This window comes from Alternaria ethzedia, assembly GCF_023757985.1.
Source record: "Alternaria ethzedia strain BMP 0044 chromosome Unknown scaffold_7, whole genome shotgun sequence".
Lineage (NCBI taxonomy): Eukaryota > Fungi > Ascomycota > Dothideomycetes > Pleosporales > Pleosporaceae > Alternaria > Alternaria ethzedia.
This window is the reverse complement of record NW_026056200.1, coordinates 18,981-34,807: the sequence shown is the minus strand read 5'-3', so window position 1 is coordinate 34,807 and position 15,827 is coordinate 18,981. Positions and strand designations below refer to the sequence as shown.

At 40.7% G+C, this 15,827-nt stretch overlaps 5 protein-coding genes across 5 annotated transcripts; all 5 read right to left on the bottom strand.

Moving 5' to 3' along the window:
* Positions 1–87: 87 nt before the first annotated feature.
* J4E87_003815 (uncharacterized protein) lies at positions 88–1,026 on the bottom strand (the record flags this gene model as incomplete). The annotated part of the gene is made up of 1 exon (XM_049375440.1): positions 88–1,026. The coding sequence occupies one exon, from the start codon at positions 1,024–1,026 to the stop codon at positions 88–90; it is 939 nt and encodes a 312-aa protein (XP_049234425.1).
* A 555-nt stretch (positions 1,027–1,581) lies between these two features.
* On the bottom strand, positions 1,582–3,383 carry J4E87_003814 (uncharacterized protein; the record flags this gene model as incomplete). The annotated part of the gene is made up of 5 exons (XM_049375439.1): positions 1,582–1,782; positions 1,863–2,191; positions 2,241–2,262; positions 2,794–3,302; positions 3,356–3,383. 5 exons carry the CDS (start codon positions 3,381–3,383, stop codon positions 1,582–1,584), a joined length of 1,089 nt encoding a protein of 362 aa, XP_049234424.1.
* Positions 3,384–3,935: 552 nt separating this feature from the next.
* Positions 3,936–4,955, bottom strand: J4E87_003813 (uncharacterized protein; the record flags this gene model as incomplete). The annotated part of the gene is made up of 3 exons (XM_049375438.1): positions 3,936–4,157; positions 4,209–4,702; positions 4,748–4,955. The coding sequence occupies 3 exons, from the start codon at positions 4,953–4,955 to the stop codon at positions 3,936–3,938; spliced, it is 924 nt and encodes a 307-aa protein (XP_049234423.1).
* A 465-nt stretch (positions 4,956–5,420) lies between these two features.
* Positions 5,421–6,304, bottom strand: J4E87_003812 (uncharacterized protein; the record flags this gene model as incomplete). The annotated part of the gene is made up of 2 exons (XM_049375437.1): positions 5,421–5,606; positions 5,660–6,304. The coding sequence occupies 2 exons, from the start codon at positions 6,302–6,304 to the stop codon at positions 5,421–5,423; spliced, it is 831 nt and encodes a 276-aa protein (XP_049234422.1).
* A 913-nt stretch (positions 6,305–7,217) lies between these two features.
* Positions 7,218–7,866, bottom strand: J4E87_003811 (uncharacterized protein; the record flags this gene model as incomplete). Its single annotated transcript, XM_049375436.1, has 2 exons — positions 7,218–7,704; positions 7,757–7,866. The coding sequence occupies 2 exons, from the start codon at positions 7,864–7,866 to the stop codon at positions 7,218–7,220; spliced, it is 597 nt and encodes a 198-aa protein (XP_049234421.1).
* Between the last annotated feature and the right edge of the window lie 7,961 nt (positions 7,867–15,827).

Below are 15,827 nucleotides of genomic sequence, written 5' to 3'. Positions count from 1 at the left end.
GTTCTGACATGTGGACCAAAGCCCTGGTTGGACGAACTTAAGAAGAAGAAACCAAGTCCAGAGCCCGCATCGTATCTACCAGCGCAGTTATGCAGCACCGACCATCATGTACTCCTCGCTCTCCGCCTCGTCCATGAGATCGTCCAGGATGTTGTCAGCATTCCGGTGTATATAGCTCATGGGACCTTCACCACCCTTCAAGTGCAAAACGCTTCCGGGCAACAGGTCTCTGGCCTTGTGAGCCATGGCGACGGGACAGTTCTGGTCGTCCTGACCATGCCACAAGGTAAGCGGTACTCCATTCTCTCCAACGTATAGATGTCCAAGCTCAAAGCCCCAGTCGCTGCCGCTCAATTTGGCTTCCCAGCTTGCGCCTTCGCTTCCCTGGTGGAACGATTCTCTAGTCATGGCTACGTAGATGGGCCAGTTGGTGGTGTCGTGGATAGCTTCTTGGTCGGCGGGGTGACGGCTCCGGATCTCCTTGGCAATGATGTCCTCGAGGACTTTCGGGTCGTCATCGCGACTTGGCTTACCGATGGTGCTCTCGAACAGCGTGGTGGTCAGCCCGTTGACCCACGGCGCTGCCCAGAGGACGATGCGCGAAGGCAGCAACATGCCAGCTGTGCCGAACTTGACTGGATAGAGACCGCTGACGATGCTGGCTCCCAGCAGACGGTCCCTCGACACCTCCTTGACGCAAGCCAGTGCATAGGGCGCGCCTCCCGATACGCCCAGTACGTAGAAGTTGTGGATCTTGAGGTGATCTGCCAGGGCGAGCACGTCGTTAGGCCAGTCGAGGATGCGACGATTGATCTGGAAGGTCGACTGGCCGCTGCCAGGACGGTCGGGCGCGATAATACGGACGTTGTGTAGGGCGCAGGCCGAGTGCCATAGCTTGCCTTCGTAGCGCGAGGATTGGCAGCCATGCATGAAGACTATCGTCTTCTGTGGCATCGGGCTGCCGTAGATGGCGTAGGAGAGGGTCCGGCCATCTTTGAGCTTCATGCGCTCATTCTCCTGCTGCATCGTATGCGTTGGGCTTCGTGTTTGGTCGCGAGGGTTGCTGAGTTGTTCGTTGCAACTTCTACGGGGGATGGAGGGGCGCGCAAGGCCACATTGCCTTCGCCGCCTGGGGTAAGCGCGACCGGCAGCGCATGGTGAAGGTTGTTTGCCTTGAGGGATATACCAGCAGATCGACGATACGGGTGAGTTGTGCAGAGCGGGGGATACCACGGGGTGAGCTTTGTTTAGGCCTCGCTAAGCTGCACTACGGCTGTGACGGGCAAGGCCTCCGAACATCTCGCCTACTAGTCCTGACTTCACATGCGTCTCCAAACATATTACACCAACATCGTTTAGATCAGCGACTCTAACTACTGCGTGGACGTGTAATCCCATCAAGGATGGTGTCCAGGTCACCTGCGCCCTCGCAGCCGGATAGCCGCGCCTTTGCTTACATCCCCACTCACGCCACGCAGACGAAAACGAGTCAAGAAAGAAGCATTACAAGGCCACCAAGAACTCCATCCAACAATCCAAATACCCATTGCATCCCAATTTCCTGAAGCGCCAATGCTGCTACTACTTCCTCTTCATGTAGAGGGGGCGAAGCAGAGCCTTGACAAAGCCGTCCTCCTTAGCCAGATCCAGAGGGAAGATGCGGCTCTTCAGCGTATATGCACGGAAGAGCTTGTAGTTCTTGAAGACAATGACATCGTAGCGCTCGGGATTGTCTAGATGGTCCAGGATGTTGAAGATGTTGACATAGACGCGTGAAAGAGCCTACGAGGATACGTCAGCAGAGCTATGCGACTGTGGAAAAAAAGCGTAACCTTTTTGCACTGTGTTATAGAAGGCGGTACAGGTTCGATCTTGACATCACGACACAGCTTCTGCCAATTTTCTAGTTTCGACTTGTCAGGGCCGTAGTGTCGAGACACCTCGAAGTCAACGACCTCCGCGCGACGACGCTTCGCCTCGCTCTTGGACCAACCTTGGTGGATCGAAAGCTTGCTGAGTTTCGCTATGAGATCGTCCTCAGGGTCTGGGACAAATCCATTAAACTTTTCTTGCGAGAAATAGTCACGAACTTCATCAGAGGAACCGTCGTCGCTTGGAGGAGGAGTGCTACGGTCGCTCGAGGAAGGAGAAGCAGTTGTCCCAGCTTCAGGTACAATGGAGACGCCTCCCTCTGTTCAATGTGAGCACATCGCTATTGCTTGTTTATGTACGCTACTCACTAGCGCGACTTCCGCGAACCATCTTGCAGGGTCAGTAGTGCGCGGAACTGCGGCAGTCGCCAATAGTGCCCAGGTGGTTTCCGGAGTACGCGCTACACTAACCAAGAGCGACGTTGGGACTGTTGTGCACACCAAGAAAAGAAACGGCTGGAAAGTGTAAATACAATGTTTACGTGTCGCCAAGCGGCGGCTGACTCATACAAATAAGCAACTATCTTTTAGTCCCATTTTCCCGTTGCACGGATCTGGTGTTGTAACCCCTGATATTGCTTCTGTTTGCAAGTGCAATTACGGCCCACGCGGATTACTCCGGCCTCCATCACAACTTCCTTAACAACGCCTTGATGAAACCATCTTCCTTCGCCTTCTTCAAAGGAAACACCCTTTTCGGACATGTGTACGCTCGGAACTTGGAGTAGTTTTGGAATCGGATCACTTCCACGCCGATATTACGATGGTCGATAAGGTTGATCAAATTCACCAGGACGCCTCGGCTGCCAAGCACCTACCCACGGTTAGCAGCAGACTTTGTATCGCTCACAACTCTCCTTACCTGTCTACACTGTGTTATACTGTCTGGTGGATCGCTGATGTGCACCTCACGACATAGCCTCTGCCAGATCTCTAGCTTTGTTGTATTCGTTCCATATGCATAGCCGAATTCCTCCTCCTGGCATTCAGCCCAACGCCTCTGTTTCAGTCTGTTGCCCCAGCTGCGTTGTGCTGCTAGACGCTCGAAATTGCTTCTGATTCCGACCGTTGGATCGTGTACGAAATTTTCGAATTGCTGGAACCATGCGCCGCCCTGGTTTGGGGTATCGGTATGAGCATTAACGTCCGCGTCAGTATGGTTTGGCGCCGCTGAGACCGCCTGCAAACTGGTCCACTGCTTCCTTCGAAGCTTATCACCCCAGTTGCGCTGTGAGGTGAGACGATCAAAGTTACTTCTGGTGCTGGCACTTGTGTCGTATACGAAGGGTGCAAACTTCTGGAACCATACGGCGACCTGATTTGTGTCCTGGGCAGTCGAACTGTTTGGGTTCGCCGCAGAGGCTGCGGTGTCTAAACAGGTCAGTTAGAGTTTGTAGCGTAAGATTTCGAAAGAGTCTACTCACGGGCGCGGCCGGTATGATGACCGGACATGTTGGATAGTCTAGTAAGTGAGGTTCTAGGGCGGTGGAAATAACCCAGGACTCCTTAAATCGATACGTGGGTGCATATGGGAAGCTGCAGCAAACCGAGATGAGCAGACAATCGGACCATTGAGGACGTGGAAGACCCGAGATCCCTGGCGCCACGTCGGCAACGAGCTGGAGTATTCTACTGACATACTCTACATGCATTGTCTTATCGATTTCGACCATACTGGTCGTGGCCCAGAGCTGTCACTATCGAATGGATTTCGATTGCATTGAGTGCCCAGGTGGTTGCTGCACGGTGGAGCAACTGCGCCGCATGCAAGCATATGCACGACGGAGAGTGAAGGCAAGGAGAAGCGCTGAATTACCGTGAGCAGCTACTGACTACTACCTAGTAACAAATGTCTTTGAGCAAACTCGGCATCGCACGGCACTATACAGCCACACGAGACGCTCCAATTTACTCCTGAAAGAAAAGAGCTATCCAATGCGTCTTGAACGCACATGACATCACACCAAGCCATACCAAAACGCCAGCGTGACTAGCTAGCTACCCTCATGTTGAAGGTTGCGGATGGTCCGACTCATTGCGCTGGGTCAATATCTCCTTGAGGAATATAGGCAAGAAGGTATCCGCCATCGCCTTCTCGGTTGGATACGTACGACCCTTTAGGGTATACTTTTTGAAGTCGTCGAAATCGTCGAAGACATTGACTTTGGCGCCAGTCCTCTGTGAGTCAAGCAGATCGTATATGTTGACCAAGACTTCTGCAAGTACCTGGATATGTGTCAGTAATTGAGTGTTTTGACAATGAGGAGAGTAACATACTTCCATGCAGCCAGGAATAGTAGTGGGGATCGGGTTCATGCTGCAAAGACGACAAAACTCCTGCCAATGTTCTAGGTTGTCCAGTTCACTACCAATGTGCGCCTCCCAATCAGCATTGAAGATCTCAATGCGATGGCTGCGACTCTCCTCGCGAGTCCAGTTCATGTGTTTGGAGAGGCGCCAGAACTCGCGATTGAAGCTCGCCTTAGGTTTGGGCACAAAACCATCGAATTGGGACCAGATAGATACCTCGCGGAGACCGGCTTCATCATCGCCGCCAGCGTTCGGAATCGATGAAGGGGTACCTGCACTACCAGGGATGATAACCGAAGGTGTAATAGCAGTAGTGGCTAGGTTCTCGTGGATGGTATCAGCAACGGTGATAGCAAGAGTGCTTAGGCCCTTAAGAACGACATCAGAAGCGGTGCTAGCGGAAGCGGTTGCGTCTTCGTCGTTGAGATCGGAGGCGGTATCAGCAGCGGAAGCGTCAATAGCTAAGAGCCATTAGTACTGTGTATAAACATACGCAACGAACTTACCAGGAGACCTCGATGTGTATTCTTCTCCGAAGCACTCCTCCCAACGGGTACACCAGGTCTGCTCTCCTTCAACCCAATTAAGCAACTTTGCAAGTACGCGGAACTGGCTCTTGGGTGCATCGTGAATGTTGAGCATGAAGACGCTGCCGGCGGCCCATGTACGGAACAGTGCCTGCTGGGAATCTGAGGCGAGTACTTCTAACGCCATGCTGAGCGTAGTTCGTTGTCGTGTTGACTTTTCTTGATGAGTGCGGGTTGCGTTGTGAGGTAGCAGAGGTTAGCTTTATCCTATGCTGTCAAAAAGAGATAAGACGCCTGCCAAAAGCGTACTTACGGGTTGCGTTAACGGTGAAGGATAAGCGACACGTTGAGGATTGGTGAACGGTGAAGTCACGCATTTGGCATAATAAGAACGCTAGAAGCCTCCACACAAAAGGTACCATTACTCTAGAACGCGATAAGGTTTCGAGTTTATTTCCATTGGTTAGATAAGGAGACGGCAAATATGCGGCGACCTGATAACGTTCAGTCGCCGCTCTAACTACACTGGTTCGGCCGTACACCGCTGCAAGCACTATCTTATCCCAAAATTCGGATGTACCATGAAATGCCTAGATGCGAGAAGCCACACGCATGCCTGATTACCCTTGCAAATCCAAATAGATCATTGCAATTACAATTTGGACAGCAGAGCAGCCATGCAGCCTTCACCAGCCTTAGCACATTGCCTCGGAAAGGTGCCCTTCTTGCGGACGCTTTGACGAAGCTCGCGGAGAGTCTTGTATGTGATGACCTTGATCTCCGGATTGCGCATGTGGTCGATAACGCTGTAAAGGTTGACTTTGAGAGGCCGAAGCGCCTATAAATTGTCAGTGGCATGCTTTTGTGTGGGCTCATAGATGATGTGCTTACGTTCTTCGCCTGGGTAACAGTCAAAGGGATCTGCTTGACGCCCATCTCCTGACATAGGAACTGGTAATATTCAAGCTTGTCAACGTCGTCCCCACCCCAGTAGAACTCAACCTCGCTAGTGAGCAGCTCGACTAGGTGCTGGCGTTTGATACGTCCCACCCAACCTTTGGTGCGAGCTAAACGTTCGAACTCTGACTGAAAGGACGCATCTGGGCGGTGCACGAAGTTGGTGTATTCACTCCACGCTGGGTTTTCGTCCAACTCTAGCGATGAAGCCTCTGACTCAGCATCGCTGTGTTCTGAAGCCGTGTCCGGGATCTCAACGCCCCCAGAAATTTCCTCCAGGGACTTGACCGTATCAAGAGACAGTACGCTGTTTTGTAAGTCGGTGCTATCCGAGACTTCTGGGTTCGGTGGAGGTTGTGGGCTGGTGGAAAGACCTTCGGCTTCGTGTGACTGGTCGCTGTTGATCGACCTCACACTTTCGAAAGAATTCGCCGACGTACGTGAGATGACCGAGAAAGACGACGTATCGGAACCAATAGAGAGACTTCGCATGCGGTCTGTGAGGTCGATCCCACCAGTTTGAGCAGTCACTTTCTTGACTGCAGTGCTATCGGTTGTTGTTGACTTGTCTGATGCCATGCATTAGTAATGGTTTGCTGGACACCGCCTTTCCGACTTCCTCGCATCATCAAGGAAACATCATCAAACATGCATTATGCGGAGCGAGCTGAACTTACGACGAACTCCCCAAGTATATGTCTCATCGAAACACGCTTCCCAGTGATGACACCATTCGGTATCTCCGCCGGTCCATCCCTTTGCCTTTGCCAGGCGCGCGAACTCGGCCTTGGGTGAATTGTTGTCATCAACGACATGATTGGTGTCCTTGGCCCATTCTTTTAGAAGCAGTTTCTGGGCTTCGGCGGTCATTTTAACAGAAGCAGAAGATAGCGCGCTGATACAGCTACCGTCCGCTCCTATCGCAATGGTCTTGAAGTGTGCACGGGTTGTTGGCGGAATGGTGGGGTTGGGCTCAAAAGTGAGTAAGAGACAACAGCGGGAAGGGGTGCGAAGCACTCGTCAAGTAGTTGGGGGAGGCAGCTGTGTGGGTAATGGAGGGGCTGCAGCGGAATTCTCCCAGGGTTTCGCATACGCGCTCACACGTGGTTGCGAACCTTGGGATCCGCTTTCGGTTAGCGTTTGATGCCGGATTTCGGCCTATTCGCGCCAAGCAGAGCGTTTGCAAGGCACACTCATCACTGCATTCCAGTGAATGCTTTGACAGATCGCACAATACTAAAGACGCATTGATATGGTAATTGCTCCTGCTGTAACATCATTGTTTACTAAGATGCCGAGTCCATCCAAGATGTCCGCCAGTGCTTACATGCCGAGATACATCCGAGCCACATCGCCTACATGCGTGTTCTGCCGCGCAATGCAGCGAACTTCCTAAGACGCGACTTCGAGCCTCAAATTGACTTCTTCATCGCCCGCTTATCATTTCGTATGCGCTCCTTCTCGTCCACTGTCGCGTTCTCCCCATCTCATTTTAGACGCTCGTCTGAAAGGTGGCATCAGATACCTCTTGAGCCTTGCGTCGATTTGTAGCTGCTCGAGTCCGTCCGCGACTGTCGACAAGCGCAGCAGACTTCTCGGTGACAACTCTGGTAGCTGGAAGCTCGTAGGAATCGTCGCTGTCATTCGCGCTGCCGTCCGCACTGTCGTACACGGAACCCTCTAATTCTTCATCTGCTGTATCTTCCGCTTCCTCATCATCATCTTTCCCTTCAACCTCGATTTCTTTCTTGACCTCGCCAACCTTTTCAAACTCCTCGTAGGCTTCAAAGTCTGAATCGACACAATTCTTAGCTAGAGCCTTCATTGCTGCCTCTTTGCGAGCGCGGTCGAGTGTGATCTTGAGTGGTTTAATGGGAAAGCCCTTCGGTTGGCGCAGCTGGAGATCATTTCTACGGAGGCGAGCCTTGGGAGTACCGAGGTCCCAATCCGTCTTTAGGAGGATGGGCATTACGAGAGTGCTATTGATATTCTTAGCTTGGTCTGTCTGGTATCTTGTGAACACACGCTTACCCATTCGGCGCGGGTCCATCGGAGGGTACGGCAGGGTCTGAGAGCGCTGCGCCTGAGTCGATACGAGGCTCTTCATACGCCTTCTTTGGTGCTACTTTGACACGAGCCATGTTGAAAGATGCCGAGATGTTTAGGTAAAGTGGGAAGCTGATGTGCTGACGTGCGTTGCTGGGTATTGTCGCAACAGTGGAGTAGGAGCACAGAAGGGAACGAAAGGTAGAGCAGCCTAGCGAGCGGATACACAATTAATTTCACGTCACGCTAGCTGAGCTAAGACGTCCTAGATTGAGCGTTGTAGTCAAAGTGAAAGTGAACGTGGAAGTTGGCGCAGCCGTTTGGTACCAAAGTCATATTGAGCAGACTCGGGATAAGGAAACGAGGGTGACGCACGGTGCGACAATGCGGAGAATTTACCCAAGTAATGGGAACGGGAAGTGCATATGCTCAGTCTTTAAAATATTTGTTGAGTCCGTGGTGAGTTGGGAACGTGGCGCCCGTTACATGCACGACGCGGTGGTCGGGGAAAGCACCCTCAAGCTGGGCTCTTAGGCAAGAACAATTTCCACATCTTGCTGCGCGGACTGCGCTACTTTTCATGACATGAACGTATCCCCTATCGTCCTGGATGTGTCCGGTCGATCGCTGAAGTCGGGTTGAAGGGAAAACCGGTGGCCACATCCTCTGGTAGCGTTGACGAGTGATATAGCCGAGAAGAACCTAAGAATATCATCTGATCTATATTAGCTCAACGATCCTGAGTAGAAATGTATAGTTCACCATGGGTGCTCTGCACAATGACTAGTGACACTCCACATGGCTCTCGACCCCATGTGAAGCTCATCGGCTTTGCTGTTCCTCATGGGGCAAGGCAGTACCTCCATCTGCAAAACGTCATCGGACGTGTGATTTCAATAAGAGCAAGAGGATATGAATGGACTTTACTCGAGAATGCAGTTGCGCAGATGTGCAGCGCAAGCGCGTTGAGGCGCAACGCGTGAGACACGCGGATCATTTCCTCATTCGACATGGCTCCACTCGGCGCGGCGAATGAAGCAGCCATCACGCCGGCAATGGAGAATACACGATACAGTGTGTGATGTGCAACGAGATCCACGTTCTTAACGTAATTACCATAATTGTTCAGCAGTACCTAGTTTGAAGCTGATAGCTCCATGAACTCTAGACTGAGGGGCCATAACAAGACCATGTGTAACCACCAGAACCAGATATCGATGTGTTAGCTCTGCATATACTAATACCTCCCACCCTCTAAACGTTATCCATACCTAGCTCTCTACCCTTACCCCTCGCCAGGTTTTCAGAAACAGATCACGGTACAGATACTGCTTCCACTCACGTTGCGCTAGTGTGAAGGCGTTCTGAGCGAACTTATAGCCTAGTCTTGCTGCCTCGTAGCTGCGAGGCTACGCGTGCGAGCTAGGATTAAATACGTAGAAGCAATGTCTAGGACTAGTGATGTCATCAGTGTCGATGCCATAGTTCCGCTAATACCTATTTAAGATGTTAGCTAAGCTGTGCTAAACAGCGCATTGCGGGTAATAGAACAGCTTATTAGCATAGTAGCAGCGAATAGAGTTTTTAGAGCTAACTTGCGTAGTAGACCTATAGATAGAATAACAGGTATGCTTAATAATAAAGCAGTGCTGTGTTATTATTTAGATTAAAGTAAGAGCTGCGTAGCATTATTGTGTAAAGAGGCTATTTAAGAATCTAGCAAGAAAAGAGCTAGCAAAGTTTGCTTAGCAAATACATTCGCTAATAATATTTGCGTAATATACGCGCTAGATATTAAGCGTTTGCAATTTACTAGTGCCTTTAAGTAGTATTCTTCTATACCTTCTACTTATTCTATAATTAGTTATTAAGATAGTAGTATAAAGTGTCTTTTATCTTAATATATATAGTATAAGATATATATTCTATTTTACGCGCTTTTCTACTATTAATACTAAGATAGTAGTATAGTTTTAATAGTAAGTACTACGTAACGTTTATAAGAGTACTTAAGTAACTACTAATAAAAGTTATAATAATATTTAGCTAAGAATTACTTTAGTACTATAGTTTATTTATATAATACTTATTTATAGATATAAGATATAAAAGAGTAGAGATTAAGATTTATTATTATCTATATATTATTTTTTAGCATTTATATATATATACTTATTAGTAAGTATCTAGTGTACTTTCTACACTATAGTCTAATAACACTCTAGTTAATACTTCTAATTAAGTAGATACGTAAACTCTTCTATATCTATAAAATTAGTAAGAAGTTTCTATATTATATTTTAGCTACTACCTATCTTATAAATAGAAAAACTACTACTTAGAATAGTATAATCTAGCGTAATAAAGCTAGTATAAAGTTATTTAGTAAGTAAGCTAACTCTACTAGTATACGCCTTCTTCTTATTAATTACTAAGTTCTTTTAGTGCTATTTGCGTTAATAATATATTAGACTAATATTATTAGATAGAACTACTAGTAGAGAACTATATAAGTTATAGCCTTTATCTTCTAATATATTAAATAAGAAAAGCTTTTAAATAGAATAAGTATTTAAGCGCTAGAATTTAGGTAAAGTAAGACTTAAACTATAGAATATACCTTTTTAGTTTTATATAAAAAAATAGAGTAGTACTAATAGTATATCTTATAGTAGATTATATAGAAAGTATAGCGTATATCTATATATATAAAATGTATTTTATTTATCTTTAGTCTAATAATACTAATAGAACCTAAAGTTACTTATAGAATAATTCTAAGATAGTATAATAATAAGTCTAGATATAGTATAAGTACACTATAATAAGATAGCTCTAAAGAATTTACTATATATCTACTTCTATACTTATAGCTAAGTCTACCTTTAGTATAATAGCTAGACTTAGTTAGGTAGTGCAACTAGTAGATTATAGTAATATAAATTATCTTATAGAAAGTAATAATCTAGCTTCTAAGTAGAATAGTTCTATATAATAATATTAAAGACCTCTTTAATCTAATAACTAAAGAGATCTATTATAAAATAGTATTTTAGATTAATATCTTTAAAAGTGTTATATTTACTTATTATAGTGTAAAAGTGTATAAGTATATTCTTTTCTAGTATAAAAAAGAACTTAGATAAAGAAATTCTAGTACTATAATTCTAGTAGGTAAACTAGTAAAAGAGAAAGTTAAATCTAAAAGTAATTAATATAAAAGAGTTTATTGCGTCTAGAAGCATAGAAATAAATAGAAGATAAATTATTATATTATAAGCTTACTTAGAAAGCTCTCTTAAGTAGTAAAGCTTTAGAGAGCTTATCTTAATCTATACTAGTATAATTACGTGCTATACTCTTAAGAAGTATCTAAAGGTGCGTTCTATAATATACCTTTTAAGTAGCCTATAAAAGTAAGCTACATAGTTATAATAAGCTCTCTTATTATAGCTAAGAACGCTAATTATATACTTATTAGAGCATGCGTAGCACTAAGAGCTTACTTAGCGTACGCGCGCTAATTATAATATTACTAAAAATTATTTAATTAGCTAAACGCTCTTTACCTCTTATCTAAAATAAGAGTAAGTATCTCTAATTTTTATTAGTACGCTTACTAACTTTAGTAGCATACTCTATTATACTAATTAAACTAAGTATACTTCTTTATATCTATTTCTAAGCTCTATAGTATTATATTAAATAAGAATAAGTATAAGTATAAGAATAGCTACTCTTCTAAGAATAAGTAGTTTAGTTCTAGCTCTATAAGCGCTTCTAAAGTAACTTTTTTAAGCTCTAGTTACATAAGCGCGTTAAAGGCTAAGCTATTAAGCTCTAATACCTCTAACTTCTCTAAGTACTTAGCTACTCTCTCTAAGGTAGAGAATTATAAGCACTTAAATAAGCTTTATAGTATTTCTAAAAGCTCTTTTAAGCGTAGTTTTTCTAGTAAGAAGTAGAGCTCTAGTTTTATAAGTACTTCTACTTCTACCTATAACTTATTTACTACTCTAACTTACGCTTCTAAGAAATCTAATCTATTTACTAAGTATAGTAATATAGTTACTTAAGAGTAGGCTAATAATATTTTATATTATAATAAGCGCGCTACCTAGAAGTACGCTAATAAGTAGTATACTTATAACCTTAAAGCTAAGAATAAAGTAGAGTAAGAGTATTATAACTAGATTACTTATAAGTATTATATTACTAGTTAAGCTATAGAAAATAAGCAGCGTTTATATTATAAGCGTAATAAGTAAGTTAAGCGTAACTTAGAGCGTAGTAATAAGAATTCTAAAGCTAAGGTAATTACTAAAACTAAGTGCTTTAAGTCTAAGAATAAGTACTTTATTAATAAGTAGTATACTAAGTAAGAACGCTTTAAGATTCTACTTCTAAGAGCTATTAAGCTTTATTAAAAGATAGTTCTAAAGAAAGTAATTTACTAAGCGTAGTAGTTTACTAATTCTATTAGCGTAATAAAAAAGTATAATAATAAGTAAGCTAGTAAAACTACCTAGAAAGAGTATACTAACTATAATTCTAACGTTACTACGCTCTCTTAGAAGCTTTCTAGTAATTTCTATAAGTAGCCTTCTAAGGTTACTATTATAGTTTCTAGTTCTTTAGCTACTAGTAATACTTATTCTAATATTCTATTTCTAGATTCTTTAAGTTCTAAGAGCTCTACTTCTAAGAATTTTACTACTATCTCTTCTAACGCTTCTAAGCTTTCTACTAAAGCCTTAGATAAGCTCTTTATTTCTTAAGAGAGTAGTATAGTTTATAATACTTTATCTTTCTCTAGCTCTACTTCTAAAAAGAGATATTTTTTTATTATTATAAGTAGTATAAAAAGCTCTCTTTTTAATCTAAAGCTCTCTATCTAGTCTAATAGTTTAGATATTACTAATTCTTCTAATAAGTATAATAATAAGAAGTATAATAGTAAAAAGTATACGCTTAATAAAGATTCTAATAATAAAGATAATAGAGCTTTAGTAACTAAGTCTGTATATAAGCGTAGCTCTAAGAAGCCTATTTTTATTACTACTAGTAAGCTTTATAAGATAGTATACCTCTAATACTCTTAGTCTATAAGTACTAGAAAGGCTACTAACTCTTTTTATAAAAACTATATAAGTATTAATAAAAGTAAGAAGTCTAAGCGCTATCTTACTAGTACTATTAGTAATTATAGATATAATAATATATACGTATACTTTTTTTTAAGCTTAAGAAGCTTTACTAACTCTTTTTTAGATCTAAGTATATAAAGAAAGTTACTAAGCGTATAGTTAATTAGTTTTGTACTATAGAGTAGAACCTAAAGACTAGTTATTTACTTAATATTAAGAACTTTTACTTTTATAAGCTTATTTATAACTATAATACTACTTTTAAGTAGTACTTTAAGTATAGCTATATAATCTAGAAGCGTAGTAAGAAGTAGAGCTTTAATACCTTAAAGGTAGAGCGTAATACTAATAAGTTTAAGAATACTTCTAGTATTAAGTAGTCTTAATTTAACTTTAATAATAAGACTAATAACACTTCTACTTCTAAGTAGCGCTCTTCTAGTAAGTTTTATTCTAGTACTCTAACTTCTTAGTACTAATAAGCTTTATAGAACTTTATCTAGTAGTTAAGTAAATTAACTATAACAAAACTATAAATAATAGTATAGCGCTCTCTAATAATAATAATAGAAAAGCGTTTTCTAAAACTATTACTAATAATACTATTATAGTTACTTATAAGAGTATTACTACTAAGCTTAGTTACGTATTTACGTTTATAAAGAAAGTTATACTCTCTTAGTTTTTTACCTTAGAGTTTAAGTATCTCTAAGCTTATAAGAATACTACTAATAACTAGTAGTACTTTTTTAACTTTATACTTAGATAACTAAAGAAGTATTACTCTAATTATAGTTCTAAGTATATACTTTCTTATTTTACTACGCTTTTTAGAGCGTATACTTTAATAAAAGCCTTTTCTAATAAGTAGTTTTCTATAGGCTTATAAAAGAGGCTACGCTTAAAATACACTTTCTACTACTTTCTAAGAAAAGTAGCTAAAAACTCTTTTGTACTTTATAAGCTTTATAATACTACTAATAATTTAATATTTTTTATATTTAACTACTTCTTAAAGTAGGTAAATTACTAAACTAATAGATTTTTAGTAAGTCTATTAGCTAGTATACTCTTAGTCTCTAGGTACTTAACTCTAAAAGACTCTTTAGCATGCTTTTACCTTAGCTATATATTTTAGATATTAATATATCTAAGGCGTATTATTATACACTTATTAGCGCTAACTACTAAGTATATAGTCTACTAGTTATTATAGAAAATTATCTACACTACTTCTAAGGTAAGTATAAGCTTCTAAAATAGCCTCTTAAGAGCTATTACTTCTTTACTAATATACTTAAGAGTAAGAAGCTTTGCTTTTATAGTTAAAGTTATTATAGTTACTTATTATACTACTTTCTAAATAATAGTACTTCTAAAGAGTATAATAAGGTAGCTTTATAAAGAGCGTCTAGTCTTTAGATTATCTATAAAAGAAGCGTTACTATAAATTATAAGCTCTACTCTAGAGTACGCTCTATAGTAGATAGCCTAATAGTAAGTCTTATATAAGTATATAATTGCTTAGTTAACTACTTTAATATACTTTTTACTTAGATTTATAAAAAAGTGTAAAAGCTTTAAAATAGTATATACTATATTAGGCTATAGTATAATAGCTATGTAGAGTAGTAATCTAATACGCTCTTAGTAGTTTTTAACTACTTTCTTATCTACTTTACTTATTAACTTTATAAGCTCTTAGCTTAGAAGTAGTATAGTAGAGCTTAAAGAAGTGCTTTCTAAGTTAAACTTCTTAGTAAGCTTATCTAAATACTTATTATATACAAGTGTTATAGTATAAGTAGCGTAATTACGTAATACTCTTACTTCTAAAAACTATTTAACTAGGCCTTTCTCTTCTAGGTTATATACTACTTTTATTATATTAGCAACTTATAAAGCTTTTTAATAAGTAGTATAGTAATATATAAGTAGTATATTATTAATATAGAAGAGTAGAAGAATCTTTCTTTATTTATTAAAGAAGAGATAAGGCTTTTCTTTAGAAGTAATAAGACTTGCTTTTCTTACTATACATAAGAGCTCTTTATACTAAAGTAGTAGAAAGTTCTTTAGTTTATAGAGAGTACGCTTAAGCTTTATACACTTACTAGGCTTTTTAAAGCTATCTAGTATATTATATACTATAACTAGCTAGTGCTCTTAGTGCGTATAAAGAAATGCTTCTATAATATTAAACTAGAGAATTTCTAAGTTAAACTTAGCTACTATTACTATTACTATTCTAAAAGAGTATAAAGTAAGTATTACTATATACGTAAAGTATATAGAATTAATTACTTATAGATTTTCTCTTACTACTATATAAGCTTTATACTTAATAAAGTAGCTATTCTAATTAATCTTATATATAAATACCTACTTTAGTAGAAGTAGGCGCTCTTATACTAAGAAGTACTTAATCTTCTTCTAGGTACCTACTCTATAAAGTATATTAATCTCTTTTTTATAGGCTTTATAGAAGAGCTTACTATATAGATAATTACTAAGATTCTTATACTTCTTTAGAAGCTAAGGTAGTTAATTATAGTATACGTATTTAGATAGCTTGTGCTTCTATAGAAGTATATTACCTAAGATTATAGCTACTATAATTAAGTAGACTATTATAAGCTTTTTCTAGTTTTCTTCTACTTTATATAAGTATTAGAGAAGACTATTTAGAAGGTTATTATTTTATATACTATTCTATAGATTATATAGTAAATAAACTTTTAGTTCTTTTACTTCTAGGCCTTTATATTACTCTCTAATTCTAGAGCTTAATTATATTAGTTTTTTATAATTACGCCTCTAGCGTGTTAGTCTAGAAGTAGGTAGTAGTTCTATTTTACCTTATTCTAGAGAAGTTCTAAACGTAGAGCGTATATAGAAATATAGTATAC